Genomic DNA, 14579 nt, shown 5'->3' on the forward strand with positions numbered 1-14579 from the left:
TCACACGTGTCCCTTCAAGTCCTCTAGAAATGGGGTAACACTTCAGAGTGATGTGGCACATGCAGTATCTGTGCTTGTTCCGAAAAATACAGGGTTGGTCGGTTTATTTAAGGAAAAGAGTCAGATGTTTAAATTTGGAATTTTGAGGGAGAAACCCAAGTCTTTAATCCCATTGTTTTTCATATGTAAATATAAAGAGTTTAGAGTATACTGTTTGTAATCTTACTTATCATTTAAATGTCCATTTGTTCAGTTATATCTATTTTAATAGATTTCTATGATTGTTTTAATACTGTTATTGGATTTACTTATGATAAATAGGATACATTTCTAATCATTTTCTAATTTAAAATCTTTTAAATTAATATGTATACCCAATATGTATTGTAAGTGTAATACATCTCAAATTAATCAATAAATGTTACAAATCTCAGTTTTCTTTTTTCAGCAAACTTCATGTACAACCATTCTTGTATTTTTTCTATATGTTAATTGTATTGTATTACAATTAACATTTATTTCTGTATTTTTATTATTTAATGTGCTGATTATTCGTAATGTTAAATTAAATCACCCTGCGGACATATTTGATTGCTTTTCTCACAGCAAGAACCCTACTGTCCCTACTTATCTAAAATACATTTCCACAGGTACTTTACAGAAAATATCTCTCTTGTTTTTTGTAATATTCTGGCAGGATGTTTTGAAAAGCAGCGACTCGTAGCGCAAACAAAGAACGCATTTTTGGTGATAGGGAGTCTGTCATTAGGCATGCCAAAGAATTCGGCAGCAGCAGCTTCTACTGAGATAACACACACCCTCCTGTCCACATCAATCTCTGCTCCCTCTACAATTCACTCTACTCTTTTTTATCTCCCCCCTCAGCGACACCCCCTGTCATTCACCTGCACCTTTCCTTTAACATTTCTCTCTCATCCACAATAACTGGACAGCCTCTCTGAGCTCCTCCTGTGTTGCTGAATCTTCGATGTGACCTCTGGGTTGTCTGTTCTCAGATGGACCCCGTCCAGAAAGCTGTGATGACGCACACCTTTGGGCCTCCTATGGTGAAGACAAAGCGGCCAATCATCTCCTGCAATGTCTGTCAAATACGCTTCAACTCAGAGGTATGAAACCTTAAATACTTCAAGTGAAGGATTTTCTTTTATAGCAGATGGCACAGTAGACCTGTTAACCTTTGGATTTCTAAAAGACACCAGAGCAGTGAGCACGGGTGGTATAAGAGTGAAACTTGACATTTGAAGAGTTTAAAGGAACGTTAACCTCTTATGGCCTTTTCAACTTGAGAACATATAGGCCAAAATGGAAGAAATGGATTAAACAGTTTAATTTAACAAACTGTTCAGTGCTTCGATAAACATTAATCTGTTTGTCATCCTGCAATTGACTTATTTATCTTAATAGTTATCAGCGTAATACACCGTATTTTATTTTGCTGTACAATATTAAATGTTGCATTCTGTTCTTTATATATATATATATATATATCATATTCTATTTACGTGTATATAGACTTATTGCAATATTTTTTATTTGTATTTATTATATATGTTGCATCATTGGCTCGGGTCATACCATTTTCATTTCCATTTCTACACTGTATTTATGTGCATATGACATTAAAACCTTTTAATCTTGAACTGCTCAATTGTTAGCTGCAAATGTTAGCATATCCGGCTAACTAGCTTACAGTAGCAATCAAGCACGCGATTGACTAACTACTTATTCCTTCTAAAGAGGAAGTTGAAACAATCACTGATGCCACTATGTTAAAATCACTTCACTGCCCTGTGCCATTTCTGAGGGCCTGGCATAGGCCTGGTCAGTGGCAGTTGTCATTTCAGCTGCCAAACCCAACCGTTCTTGTGAAGGCAACAGTAAGCTTGACAACCGTAGCAACAGTAATTGAGTCCAGCAGAGCTTAGCCAAAAGCCAATACGTGGCAAAGCCCTGCACCTGCAGTCATGGTGCATTAAATCAAGACCCAAAAACGTTGATGGCTGGAGTCAAAGTTAGTTGGTGATTGACTGTACAGCTGGAGCAGGTGAGAACTTGGTTCACAGTTTCACAGCTCTAATTTTAGCCTGTCCAGGAAGAGGTGTGGGGGAGGGCGACTGAGAAAATCCCTGCCTGCCTAATTTATTCTGTGACTGTCCCAGTATCATTTTTGATGTCCTTCTGCACTCGAGAACCAAAGCCTTAAAGGGATTGTGGCGTCAAAAAGGAGAGCGAGCAAGTTGAAGAACCTTTCTTTTAGAAGAGCTGAGTCTTGGAAAACACATTTGAGTATAGGCCTAACAAGTATCTAAGTCCAATGTGATAATTGGTATGAGACATGTGAGAGTGAACGACAGCTTACAAGAGCTTGTCCTCAAAGCTATGCCTTAAAGCTGATGGAGCACATTTTCTGCCTTTCACACTTGACAGACGGCACTATGCCAACATGAGGCAGAGGGACCAAAATAAAAGGACAGAAGTGATGAAACTCTAGAGGAATGATTTGAGTGTCCCCATTAAAGAGGCAGTAGTTGAAAAGCAAATAACTCATAATGTGCACATCCAAACCCTGGCTACTGAATGACATGACTGATGTGTTGAGAGTCAAGTACTGGGCCTCTTACACTGTGTGTGTGTGTGTGTGTGTGTGTGTGTGTGTGTGTGTGTGTGTGTGTGTGTGTGTGTGTGTGTGTGTGTGTGTGTGTGTGTGTGTGTGTGTGTGTGTGTGTGTGTGTGTGTGTGTGTGTGTGTGTGTGTGTGTGCGTGCGTGCGTGTGTGTGTGTGTGTGTGTGTGTGTGTGTGTGTGTGTGTGTGTGTGTGTGTGTGTGTGTGTGTGGGTGTGTGTGCATTTGTAAGTACTATTTGTAAGAAATATTTGTGATGGTTTGAGACTCCTTCTTAGCATGGAGATATCTGAAACCAAACAGCACATTTCCCAGTGGACCACAACATTTCTGATCATGCTGCCTCTCTACATATCAACTATGTGTGGCCTCTTATACATTTATTTCTATAGAAAAAGCTGAATTTGAATGCAGTGCTTTTTAAGGGTTAGAATTTGAATCTGAATTTAATATTTTTTTTTAAAGATGAAACATTCCTGCTTTTTAAGATCTACACTGTGAACTCTAACTTTAACATGAGTGGAAATCAAACAAAAGCTTGACATACAAGACTGGCTAAAAATATGAATGCATTCCAGGGATGAAGTGCTAAATACTTGCACTCTAAATGCAGTGGTGTGTAAAGGACACAAGCAGGGAGGGAGTCATCTGAAACTCGTGTAACGCTGCCCTGTTCTCTCTGTGAGGGGCCGCTTGATTATATCTCCCCTGCTCAGACCTGCATGTTCTCACATGGTCTATATGAGCATGATGGGATACAGAACATGACTGGGGGCCGCAAAGCGCATGTTCATATTTACATACTGTATGAATATAAACATGTTTATCTATGAAAATCAGCATGTGTACGAGTCCCAGGCTTTATTTTGCCTTTTGTGCTCAAGGAAAACTGAGCTTTTGATCAGTCTTTGCTTTTAATATCAGAGTCTGTGCCAATACCTCCATTGAGAAGCATCAAAAATGATGTGACATTTACAAAGTAGGGTTGGTTTAACTTTTCTAAAAGGACTTTTTAAACAAGTATATATAATTTAAGGTACAGTTACTCTTCCATTATATAAGGAGCCAGAATGCGCCACAGAGGTCACTGACTCATTACCCAACACTCCCACGACAAAGAACCCACCAACACGCTGACGGTGTGTGTGTTCAGCCTCTTGTGGTTTTGTGGTTTTGATGTAGACAGAGATTGTTTTTAAACAGTTACTTAAGTTGGATGAGAATTAAAAAAATCCCACATATGTGTATATCCGGAGTGTCTGTAACTGGTGTCCCGTCTGTGAGTGAGATGCATGGGATGTCTAATACTGAGCCACCTGTTTGTCCTGCCTGCTGTTTTACTTGTGTGCATCTGCTCTGCTGCAGCTCTACGGCACATTGCACAGTAACCTGAGAGACTGGGAGCTTAAAGCACGGTGGACATTCTTTAATAATGAAGGATACTCTGCTTACAGTACAGCGCTGGGCTTACTCACGCTGTCTGGGCTGGGCTGCACTTCAAAGGCAGACAAACGCTCATTATTTTCACTCAAGACTTCTTCCGGTCATATGCCAATAAAGTGCTTTAATAAAACCAACATTTTTCTTTCATGTATATTACTGAGGGGGTGGGGGATTAAATGGGAGTCCCCGGTCACTAACAGAAAGTGAAAGAGGCAGATTGATTGATAGTGGCCATTCAGTAGCAGGTGCTTCTCACTGCTACTATGCTGTAGCCACACATGTTGCAATTATAACAATGCAATTCATTTCTGGCCACAGAGGACAGATTAGCCTGCCAGTGTTGAGAGCTCAGCTCTGCTGCAAGGCTGACGTCACACCATGCTGCATTAGCCATCGTCACCACTGCAGTAACATACTTGACACTTCTCTCTTTCTTTTGCTCACTCCGTCTACTTCTCAGGCCCAGAGCAAACCTTGTTTCATTCATATCTCCCGTCTGTTCAGCAAGTCAGTTTGCTCACTATTTACCTTGTCAGTTTTCCTGTTTGTGCTTCCCCCTCTGTGGGGTATACAGTATCATCTGTCCTTCTCTCCACCTCTCCAGCTACTTCCCACCCCCTCTTCCTGTCGCTATACCCCCTACAGTAGATTCGCTAGACCCACTCTCTCTGCTTTCTGTGCCTTTGTCGCTTTATAGATAAAACATCAAAGCACATCCTGCTTAGAGAAAAAAAGGATTTCAGGGACATTCACTTGCTCTCATTTTCTTCCTCTTAAATCCCATCTCTGCTTCTTCATTCATCTTAATCCTTATTTCCATAGGCTCCTTTCGTAGCTTCTCTTTATATGTTATCATTATTCACTTTTGTTCAAAAGATTGGATGCGTTAATCTCTTTTACATCCTATTGTTTCAACTGCTTTCATCCCCCACCTCTGAGGCTATCAGGCATTTTATGCTTGAATTGATGGCACACCTTCATTGATTTCCTAAGATCTGACACTGGAGGTCACAGGGAGAGTGAAAGTATCAAAGCTCGGGCAGAAAGAAAACAATCGGGAGTTGCAGTAAGGGAGAGGAAAATAAGTAGGATGGCAGCGCACTGTGTGCACTGCGAAGAGAAGAAGTAGCTTTGAGTACGTCAGCTTTTCAAACTCTCTGCTGTCATTTGTTCCTGGAGTTGTAGGGCTTCATATCCTTGTCTAATTGCAGGGCTTTGGGTATAGCAGCAGCCAGAGGAGTTGGGTTACACAGGCAAAGCTATATCTGCCTTTCTGTCATCACCAATCAGGATGAGGGCTATATGCGTAACTATCATTGGCAGTTAATACCTCCAGCTTACAGAGGCATTGCGGACACGTCCCAGTGGGCCCTTTGCCTCAGTTAAGCATCCCACCCCTCAGTCAACATGTACCTGTCACGTGCCTCGGGTCCCTCAGTCCTGTTACTGACATAATGAAACCTTATAATATTTCGGCAGGCCTCGGCTTGTGAATACACATACACACACAGTCACATATAATCTGTGTTTACTGTAACAGAGAGAAGATAACAGGAACTATATATTTGCCTTTAAGTCTCACTCTTTAATTTTATTTCACTTGATTGGGAGTGGACCTCACAATTGAGATCTAACTCCAATATAAGGTGCTAGCGCAGGAGTTGGCGTCCAACACAGACCTTTTTATTGACTATACAACCAGAACCTCAACCTCTCAAACCTTAAGGGCTGGCCACATCAAAAAGATAACTATAATATATAATTTCTGAAAATAGTTTAGCTCAAGAGTCCTCACTACAACTATAACAACCACAACAGTGGGAAATTATGTTTTTGGGATCACAGCAATTTTATGACCGATACAAACTCTGAGAGACAATTAAAATACAAAAGAGTATTTGTTTTTGAGGGTGGATTAATACATTTTGGTCATATTTCTTTATCAGCAATAAAGAATAGATAGGAATAAACAGCATCGGTCTCTTGTCGCCTCTATAATACTGTGCATATTTCGACCCCACACTGTGCGACACTGCAGCGGCAACTTTTCAACGCTTTTGTTAGGAAAATATCACTCGACACCAGGTTGAGAATCAATAATCAGGTTCTAGTTTATTCTTGCAAGAAGGAGCAGAGTTAAATCACATACAAAGGATATGGGTTAACTCACACACATGAGATATGTTGCTCAACGGAGCAGCAAAAAACATCAGGCTTATATAGTCCAAAACACGGAGAACAAAGCCGTAAATCGAGGTGGCCGGGGGTGCCGGAATGTCAGCCGCGGGTGTCGGAAAGTTGGGTCATCTGGATGGGTCATCTGCGACTTCTGGACTCCCAGCAATGTGAGATAATGTAGGAGACAACAAGTATGTGCCTGTCTCCTCAGTTTAGATCAACAACCTAAAATGCTCTGCCTTCTCTTATCATAAAGAGGCAGCTGCAAGGCCGTACACGTTTCAGAGCCACACATGATATCAGTGCATTAAAACAACCCAAAGAGTGGAGAAAACAGTATTTCTCCAACAGCTTTGTTAGTCTCATTATTTATATTCTTATCTTAATTTCTTTAACTTTTTTTTAGCAAAACACAGCAGGAACAGCTCATCAATACATATTCTGGGGTTCAGCTGGAGCTTGGAGCCAATGTTCATATTGTTAAAATGTATAGCCTACTGTAGATATCATAATAGTAAGCGATCATGGTGTGGACAGGCCTTTGTCTTTGTTTTAGATGCCAAATATTAATTATGTTCTAAACAATAGTTTATTTACCTTAACCTTGATCTCTCCATAAGCAGTTAGTCTATTGTCGTCATGTGCAGATTTGATGAATGATCGCTGTCAGCTCTGACCAATACATTTTGTTTCCTGTCACTGCTTCACAATAAAAGAGTTTCCACCAGCTGAATATATTGAATGTGAAGCAGCAGTAGAAAATGTTTATATTGAGTGAGTGAACAGTAAATAGTGAGGCTGCTATCAATCAGATGAACACAAAACACTGGATTACATTCGTACAGTGTTTTCTGTAAATACAAATTGTATAGAGTACAGGCACTAACACATTGTAAATATATTAAATGGCTTTTGCTGAAAAAGCCAACCTTAAAAATAGTAACAAAATGGGGTCGGATTTCCTGCAAATCTTAAGGATTACATCTTAAACACGTACTGTATATAGTCTACTGTTACTTTAACTTTAGCTTTGATAACCTGACACCAAACTCTACAACCCGTAGCCTACTACTGAGGACTTACTGAAATGTCCACTCCTCTTGATGTTTCCCTTGAGTCTAAACTAACCCCTTGCAATTTACATGGACAAGCAGGCAAACATCCAGATAACAACACTTCTTGATTGTCTCCCTTTTTCTCTCAGTAGCTTTCAACTGTCAATGGTGCCCCCAGCCCTCCAACCCATTTTAGATAATCCCACCACTCAATAATCATCATGAGCTCAGCAGGCCAGTTCAGTGATTACACCAGTAGTGTTGAAAGACAAGAATATTCTAGAGGCTAATCTTCCCTGACAACCTCATCAGCACATCAGACCCGCAAACCATCGTCTCCACAGCCAGTTAATATTACATTACATTACATTTTACTTGTTAGATGCTTTTATCCAAAGCGACTTACATACTCAATACTGTGGGCAATCCCCACAGGAGCAATTTGGGGTGAAGTGTCTTGCCCAGGGACACACGACATGCTGACTGCAGTGGGGTTTGAACCTGTGCTCCCTTGATCCACTGTGCCAGAGCCTCCCATATATAATATAACACAGAAAACGCAGATTGCCGTAATTTGTGAGGATTTATTGGAGTATACATGGGACAAAAAAGACATGGGTTTGTTCAGTAACATTTTCTTTTATACAAGTCCACTGAAGTCTCCTGAGCCCCCCTCGTATCAAACCAAAGATCACTTCCTGCTACTTTATCAACACATCCACACTTGCATCACTGGATAGCTCTTGCATCTACTGTGGGTGCTTTCTGCTTTGTTCACTTATATATATTGGACTTACATATCACATATTAAAGGTTTAACTGGTGTTACATTTACCTGTATTGGATGAGGCTCTTTGGTAATAGAAAACTATCAAGCCCATGTTTATCCATTACATTGAAAAGGTTATGATTAATTACTAATAAACAGACAAACAACTAATTATGGCACAACAATGTAACTAAGGCCAAAGGTCGAAGGCAACAAAAAAGTCAAATGTTTAATACCAGTGTTACTAATGGAACAGAGCTCACTTGGAGTGTGGTTCTCTTTATTGACCTCAATGACTCTCTAACTGAAGGTCATAGTGTCAAAGAAAAAAGGGAGGAAGATACATTTTCATGAATCAAGTCATGCCAAATGAAATCCAGGATTTCATTTTACCTCAGATATGTCTTGTTTTCCACCAGAGCCAGGCAGAGGCCCACTACAAGGGGAACCGCCATGCTCGTAGGGTGAAGGGGATTGAAACATCCAAAACATCTCGTTTCCAAGATGGCGACAAGCAGCACCCTCCCCCTGCATCTCCCTCCCCACCAGGCATGTCGCCATCTAGCCCTGAGCCTGATCCTAATAAGCAGGGTGAGCATCACCTGTGACATATGAAGTTACACACAAACACACATGCACACACACATTCAAATCTGTCTCTAAATGGCACAGATGCACAGCACAGCTGTTGTGTGAAGTAATAGGATAGAAAGTAAGCAGAGATGAGTGTTGATGCCCTGCTTTCTAATAGGCATGGGTAAAATGGCCAAAATCTTTTTTCCCAATGTAGCTAGTTTCATATCTCAAAAACTATCTACATCTCGATATAGCATGTTCTCCGGTCAATAACTACATTAGGTAACATACAGAAAGCAACACATATTATATTCCTCAAAAATATTTTGCATCATATTTCCTGAGAAATACGAGTTAGTATATGCTTGTTATTATTGATATACACAAGGTATTTACGTATCACAATATCTTCAAATAGGATTTCATCAAGATTTGATTGCCTTGAAATATAACAGATTATCATATGTAATTTTTGCCAGGCCCAAGTTTATAATAAGAAGATATTCAAATATTTTTTAAAGTTGTTGTTTTCATACTTTTATATCTTGACAATTAGAGTTGAACTTAATGATATGGCTGACTTTGGACAAATAGTTGACTAATCAGAAAACATTGTGCTTTTTACAGATGACATCCTAAACTGTCCCAACTTTAACAATTCACCTTTGACACCTATCTGCCTTCCAACACCCACACTGAGCTCAGATGCAGAGTGTCCCTTCATGCCTTCTGTCAGCACACTTTTACCCTCCCCTCCCTCCCCCACCGCGCTCCTCAGCACCCCCCCAGTAGAACCAGCAGCGGGTCTTCCCGACACCCCGTCTCCAGCACCCAGCCCTTCTTCAGGAGAATCAGAGGAAGAGAAAGCCAAGAAGCTTCTCTACTGTTCCCTGTGCAAAGTCGCTGTGAATTCCCTCTCACAACTGGAGGCACATAACAAAGGTAGGAGTGAACATGCTCACAAGAACATCACATCACTGAGTATGCCAAACATGCAAGAAATTAATCCCGATAAACAACAGCATTAAGTATTATTCACTTTTAGAACAAACTTCAGAAACCCTGAAGCATGGCTCTTTCAAAGCACTTGTATTCTGCATTTTAAGTCCTAAAAGCTAAACCAGGTGCATTAGCACCACTTAGTGGAGAGAATGATAGGTTCAAAACGGCATGATCTAAATGGTTATATTGGTGGTCATAAAAACTTGACCTCCTACCACCTACACTATATATGGTCACAGGCAGTGAATGCGATAACAGGAAAACCCTCATACCTCAAGTGAATATATTTTTATAACATTGACACAGCTTAAGCAAACAATGTCATGACAAGGTCCTTTAGTAGATGTTCTGGAGAGCTCTGTCATATCACTTGATGTAGTTTTCCTAAGTGTCATTCCTTTTTTGCACTTTAATGTCTAGTCGTCAACGTTAACTTTGAAATAGCCTTAGTTTTCAGTGTATGCATTACAAAGTTACGCCCCCTAATTGCCATTGTAGATTAAACCGTTTTTTTATTGTTTCAAGGTACCAAACACAAAACCATTCTGGAGGCTCGCAGTGGACTGGGGCCCATTAAAGCATACCCACGTCTGGGCCCTAAACTCAGCCCAGAGCAGGGGGGGGAGCTGTCCTCTGACCCCGACACTCAGGAACGCACCTTCCACTGTGAGATCTGCAATGTCAGAGTCAACTCAGAACTGCAGCTCAAACAAGTGAGAAAAACCCACACGGTCAAATCAAATCAAATCAAGTTTTATTTAAAGCACATTTAAAAGCGATTGTTGGTCGAGCCAAAGTGCTGTACATGTCATAAAAACACATTACTACAATCACAATAAAAGACAATAATTTACAACAGAAATATAAAAAAATTAAACACAGGGAATAGTGGTTAACCACGGTGGTTATAATGGCACTAGCAATCCCAATAAATACAATTATATTTATCATTCTTTTTCATTTTTTTTCAGCATATATCTAGCCGAAGGCATCGGGATGGAATTGCAGGGAAACCCAATCCCCTTCTCAGTCGGCACAAGAAGCGCACTGACTTTATGGTAAGAACTCAGATTATCTTTCTCACATATTCCATATTTATCAATTCCGCACCATAAAACACTATCATTTAGAGGTTATGGAAAGGATTGCATGCCTCAATAAATGTCCTTTTTTTCCCATTACCTTTTTTAAGGAACTTCCAAAATCAATGGGGGCTGGACTTTTACCAAATCCCCTGGCTTTGGCTGCAGCGATGGCAGCCGCAGTCTCCTCCAATCAGCTGGCACTACGTCCCCCTTGCCCAACCTCCCACCACCACCCCCACCACCCCCACCACCACCTCTTACAGGGAACCCCCCTCAGCCTGCTGAGACCCGCCCCTGGCCCCATGCGCACCACGCATGGGCCAATCCTGTTCACTCCTTACTGACGGTGAGAGAACGGGGTAGAATGAGGAAGAAGCACACTGTGAAGTGGAGGCCTGCAACCCTGTGCCATCAGGAGCCAATCAGCTGCTGTGGCTGCAGCTGCTGTTTCAATAGAATGAAAACAGCGGACATAAATATGACTCTTAATGTTGCATTCTGAGGTTGCAGATGGCTGCTGTTACGTTAGCAGGGAGAACTAGAGACATGAGTCCGTATGTTTCCATCCTCCCCAGTTTCCTTCATCAATCAACTATCTGCCAATCATCAAGTAGAGTCTGGATAATCTGCAACCAAATCATTATCTTCATCTGACATATGATCCACTGTATCCGTCTCAAAACCCTACCTCTCCTATGTTTTTCACTTTAATCTTTGCAAGAATTCATCACATATCCAAAGCATCATTGTTGTCAGAAACATGCCCGCTGGGTTAGATATAGTCATTGCGTCTGATGTTAGCTGGTATCATAAAGTAGCTGTCACAGTATAGTAGAATATACCACTGTAGAGTTCTGTTTTGTGGCCTGTTAAGACAAAAAGGTACCAATCATTTCCATATTGTTGCTGCAGTTACTGGTAAACATTTGTCTGTACTGTACGTCTACATTTTCATAGCCGTCCCAGGTGGTGTATATTAACCTCTTAAGAACAGAAAGAGCAAGTAAAAGAGGAACAGAAAAAGGGAAGAATTTACATTATGTCTTAAAACTGTACTGATGTGTATGTCAACCCCATTTACATTTTGGGAAGCGTAGTTGTAGTAAACATGTGCAATATGCAGATATCAGTGTCAGTGTCAGTGTGAAATGCAGTAAGTTTGGAGAAAAGAAGGTAAACCTATGCTATTAGTTTCTTTAGTGAAGGCAACAATGTAACAGTCTCTCCAGATGATTCTCCATGTTCTCCCTAAATGGCCACTGACAACCATGTGCATAAAATCCAACAAAGCACGTACGTGTTGAATGTTCTCAATGTAAACAGCTGAAATTCACACAAAATGACAGTATATGTTTTTTTTCACCACACTACGCATCACAGACAGTTTGAAGTGTCTCAATCAGATCGTTTCAACACTGTGAGCAAAGGAGGAACATGGTTGATGAATAACTTTAGTAGCAGGTCTTTGCAATATATGCACATTTAATTACAACATTTTCACCAAAACAAGGGGGATGAAGGACACCAGATATATGTTACAGACGGAAAAGGGCCACATACACAGCTGAGTAGTTGTATGCAAAAAACAACACAACATTTTGGCTAGTATTTTAGGCTTGTAGTGGGTTAACATTTGTTCGTTTTTCTGCTCTGCCTTGTGCGCTCCGACCCTACATGAGCACGATCTATCCCTGTGAAACTATCATGATGGTTTGTGAAACATTAGAGGGACGTTTTAGGAAACAGTAGCAATACTTCAAGCACTCCTGCTAACTTTTCTTGTTAACTGCAATAAAAAGACTATTGTCTTCAAATGTATGAATTGTTATTTAGGACAAGTGTATTAAAACATATAGTGTAACTGTAGATTATTGAAAACATATGAAAAAGGTACATGTTGGGGCTTCCTAATTGTTAACTTGTTGTTAACTAAACTAAATTCTATATCAAATCAATAAACTGAGTTTACCATTGTAAGCAATGTTGATTTGTTTGAATTATTTTCAGTTTTTTTAAATGTAATGAGATATGACAATAACAATAAATCCCTAATGTATTTGGTTGTACAAGTAGTTTAGTAACGGGATAATCGAATACTACTTATTTCAAGTCACTTTTTTTACATACAGTCCGAAATATTTGATATGTTTTTGCCGAACAACACTTGTAATATAAATTACATTTGATGATCATGGAACTGTCAGAGCGCCAAAGTGCAAAACATTAGATCTTACCAACAGTATCATTTGTAAATATATTGATTATTTATTAACCCAGCCGTGGTCATTTTCACACAAAAGTACAGCAAGTATCAAAGCTTGTGGAATTTTTGAAATCGTTCCCTTTATACAGTATACTCTTGTTCGAAATGTGGGAAAGGGTAAGTTGCGGCCCCTTGGAACCCCTTGGAGCCACTTGGAACCCCTTGGAACCCCTTGGAGCCCCTTGGAGCCACTTGGAGCCACTTGGAGCCACTTGGAGCCCCTACTTCCGACGCCCTTCTGACCCAACATACCTTTATTCTTGTTTATCATTTACACAAAGTATTAGGAGATTACTAATATGTATGTGAACTGACACCATTGGTAACAACTGAAATATGTTATCGTGAAGTTACATTTTGTGCGATTAATGTAAAAAGCTATTCTTGAGCTATGCCAGAACTTACAAAAAAGACATAATGAGGATTGAAAACAAAGGTTTCTTTCAGAGAGATTTCTGTTCAAAAGGAAGCGGTAAACTATTGCAACAACCTGAGTTTGCTTTCACCTGGAACACTCAAAAATGGGCTGTGATTCTGTCTGAGTTTAACTTTCCATAAGCACACTACAAAGAAGCTAACCTATATTCTGACTTTTGTTGCTTGACAAAATACTAATGAACCACACAAACCAAAAAGAGGTTGACCTCTTCTCCTGCTAAAGTGTTTCGTGGCCCAAAGAAAGAAAACAGCTTCTTCAGCACAAGACATCACCTCTGAAGAACCCTCCAAAGTTACCCTGATATTGTTCAAACAACACATTGAACAACTCCTGCTCCCACCATCGCAAACCTGTTGGTTTACTCACTTAGGGGATGAGAAACAAAATAAAATGTGTGACACATGTTTAAGCATTTTCCTGTTTGTTGTGTGTTTTGTTTTTACCCCTTCCTGTTTCTCAACATGATCGCTGTCACCCAAAACTCCTGGATGTTGAAGTCATGTTTCTTGTATTATTCTTAAACAAAAGACAAGTTGCAAGAATTGGAATCTATATTACTGATGTGCACAATTAAAATTCATTTAGGAAACCCCCAACCATACTGTGGCTCTTAAGATGTCTTAACTTCTATATTAACAGTTATTGGGTACTTACTTCCACTTTTCCATTACTTTCACTTGGTGGGGAGAATTGCAAATTAATTATAGGATATGAGTGGGTGTAAAGGTTTATTAATACAATATCAACTACGCCAAACATTGTGTTTATCACATCAAGCCATCAGAAAAACACAGTCATCTCAATACAACTGAGTAGCAGCATTATAGCAAAACCTGAGTTCTGTTTTTGTGGCTTAAACGGAAAAAGTCACTGACATTAAAGTACTTGTTTGGTATTTGCCGTATGACTAGATGTTCACACTTGGTTCGATATAGATTGGTCCACCACTGTTTGACATAAATGTCTATGTGAATCAGAAAAATTGTCAAATTGTGTATTAAAGCCTTTATAGTCTCATATGTCCATCACTAATTTATCATTGCAATTGCAGACAATAAGTACTTTCCATATATATATACATACAATATATATGAATATACAGTCCCTAGGTTTAAGTGACTTAGATG

General features: G+C 39.9%; 1 protein-coding gene across 1 annotated transcript in view; it reads left to right on the top strand.

The window, feature by feature from the left end:
- The window catches only part of LOC307038981 (zinc finger protein 385A-like), a 37822-nt gene extending 25095 nt beyond the window's left edge, over positions 1-12727 (top strand). Inside the window, exons 3-8 of the mRNA XM_079680666.1 lie at positions 1017-1127; positions 8507-8678; positions 9291-9605; positions 10191-10378; positions 10637-10723; positions 10858-12727. Of these exons, the coding sequence (XP_079536792.1) occupies positions 1017-1127; positions 8507-8678; positions 9291-9605; positions 10191-10378; positions 10637-10723; positions 10858-11094 (1110 nt within the window). The 3' untranslated portion in view covers positions 11095-12727. The remainder of the gene's footprint in view (positions 1-1016; positions 1128-8506; positions 8679-9290; positions 9606-10190; positions 10379-10636; positions 10724-10857) is intronic.
- Positions 12728-14579: the final 1852 nt, after the last annotated feature.

Source organism: Notothenia rossii (genome assembly GCF_949606895.1).
Source record: "Notothenia rossii genome assembly, chromosome: 5".
In the NCBI taxonomy this organism is placed as follows: domain Eukaryota; kingdom Metazoa; phylum Chordata; class Actinopteri; order Perciformes; family Nototheniidae; genus Notothenia; species Notothenia rossii.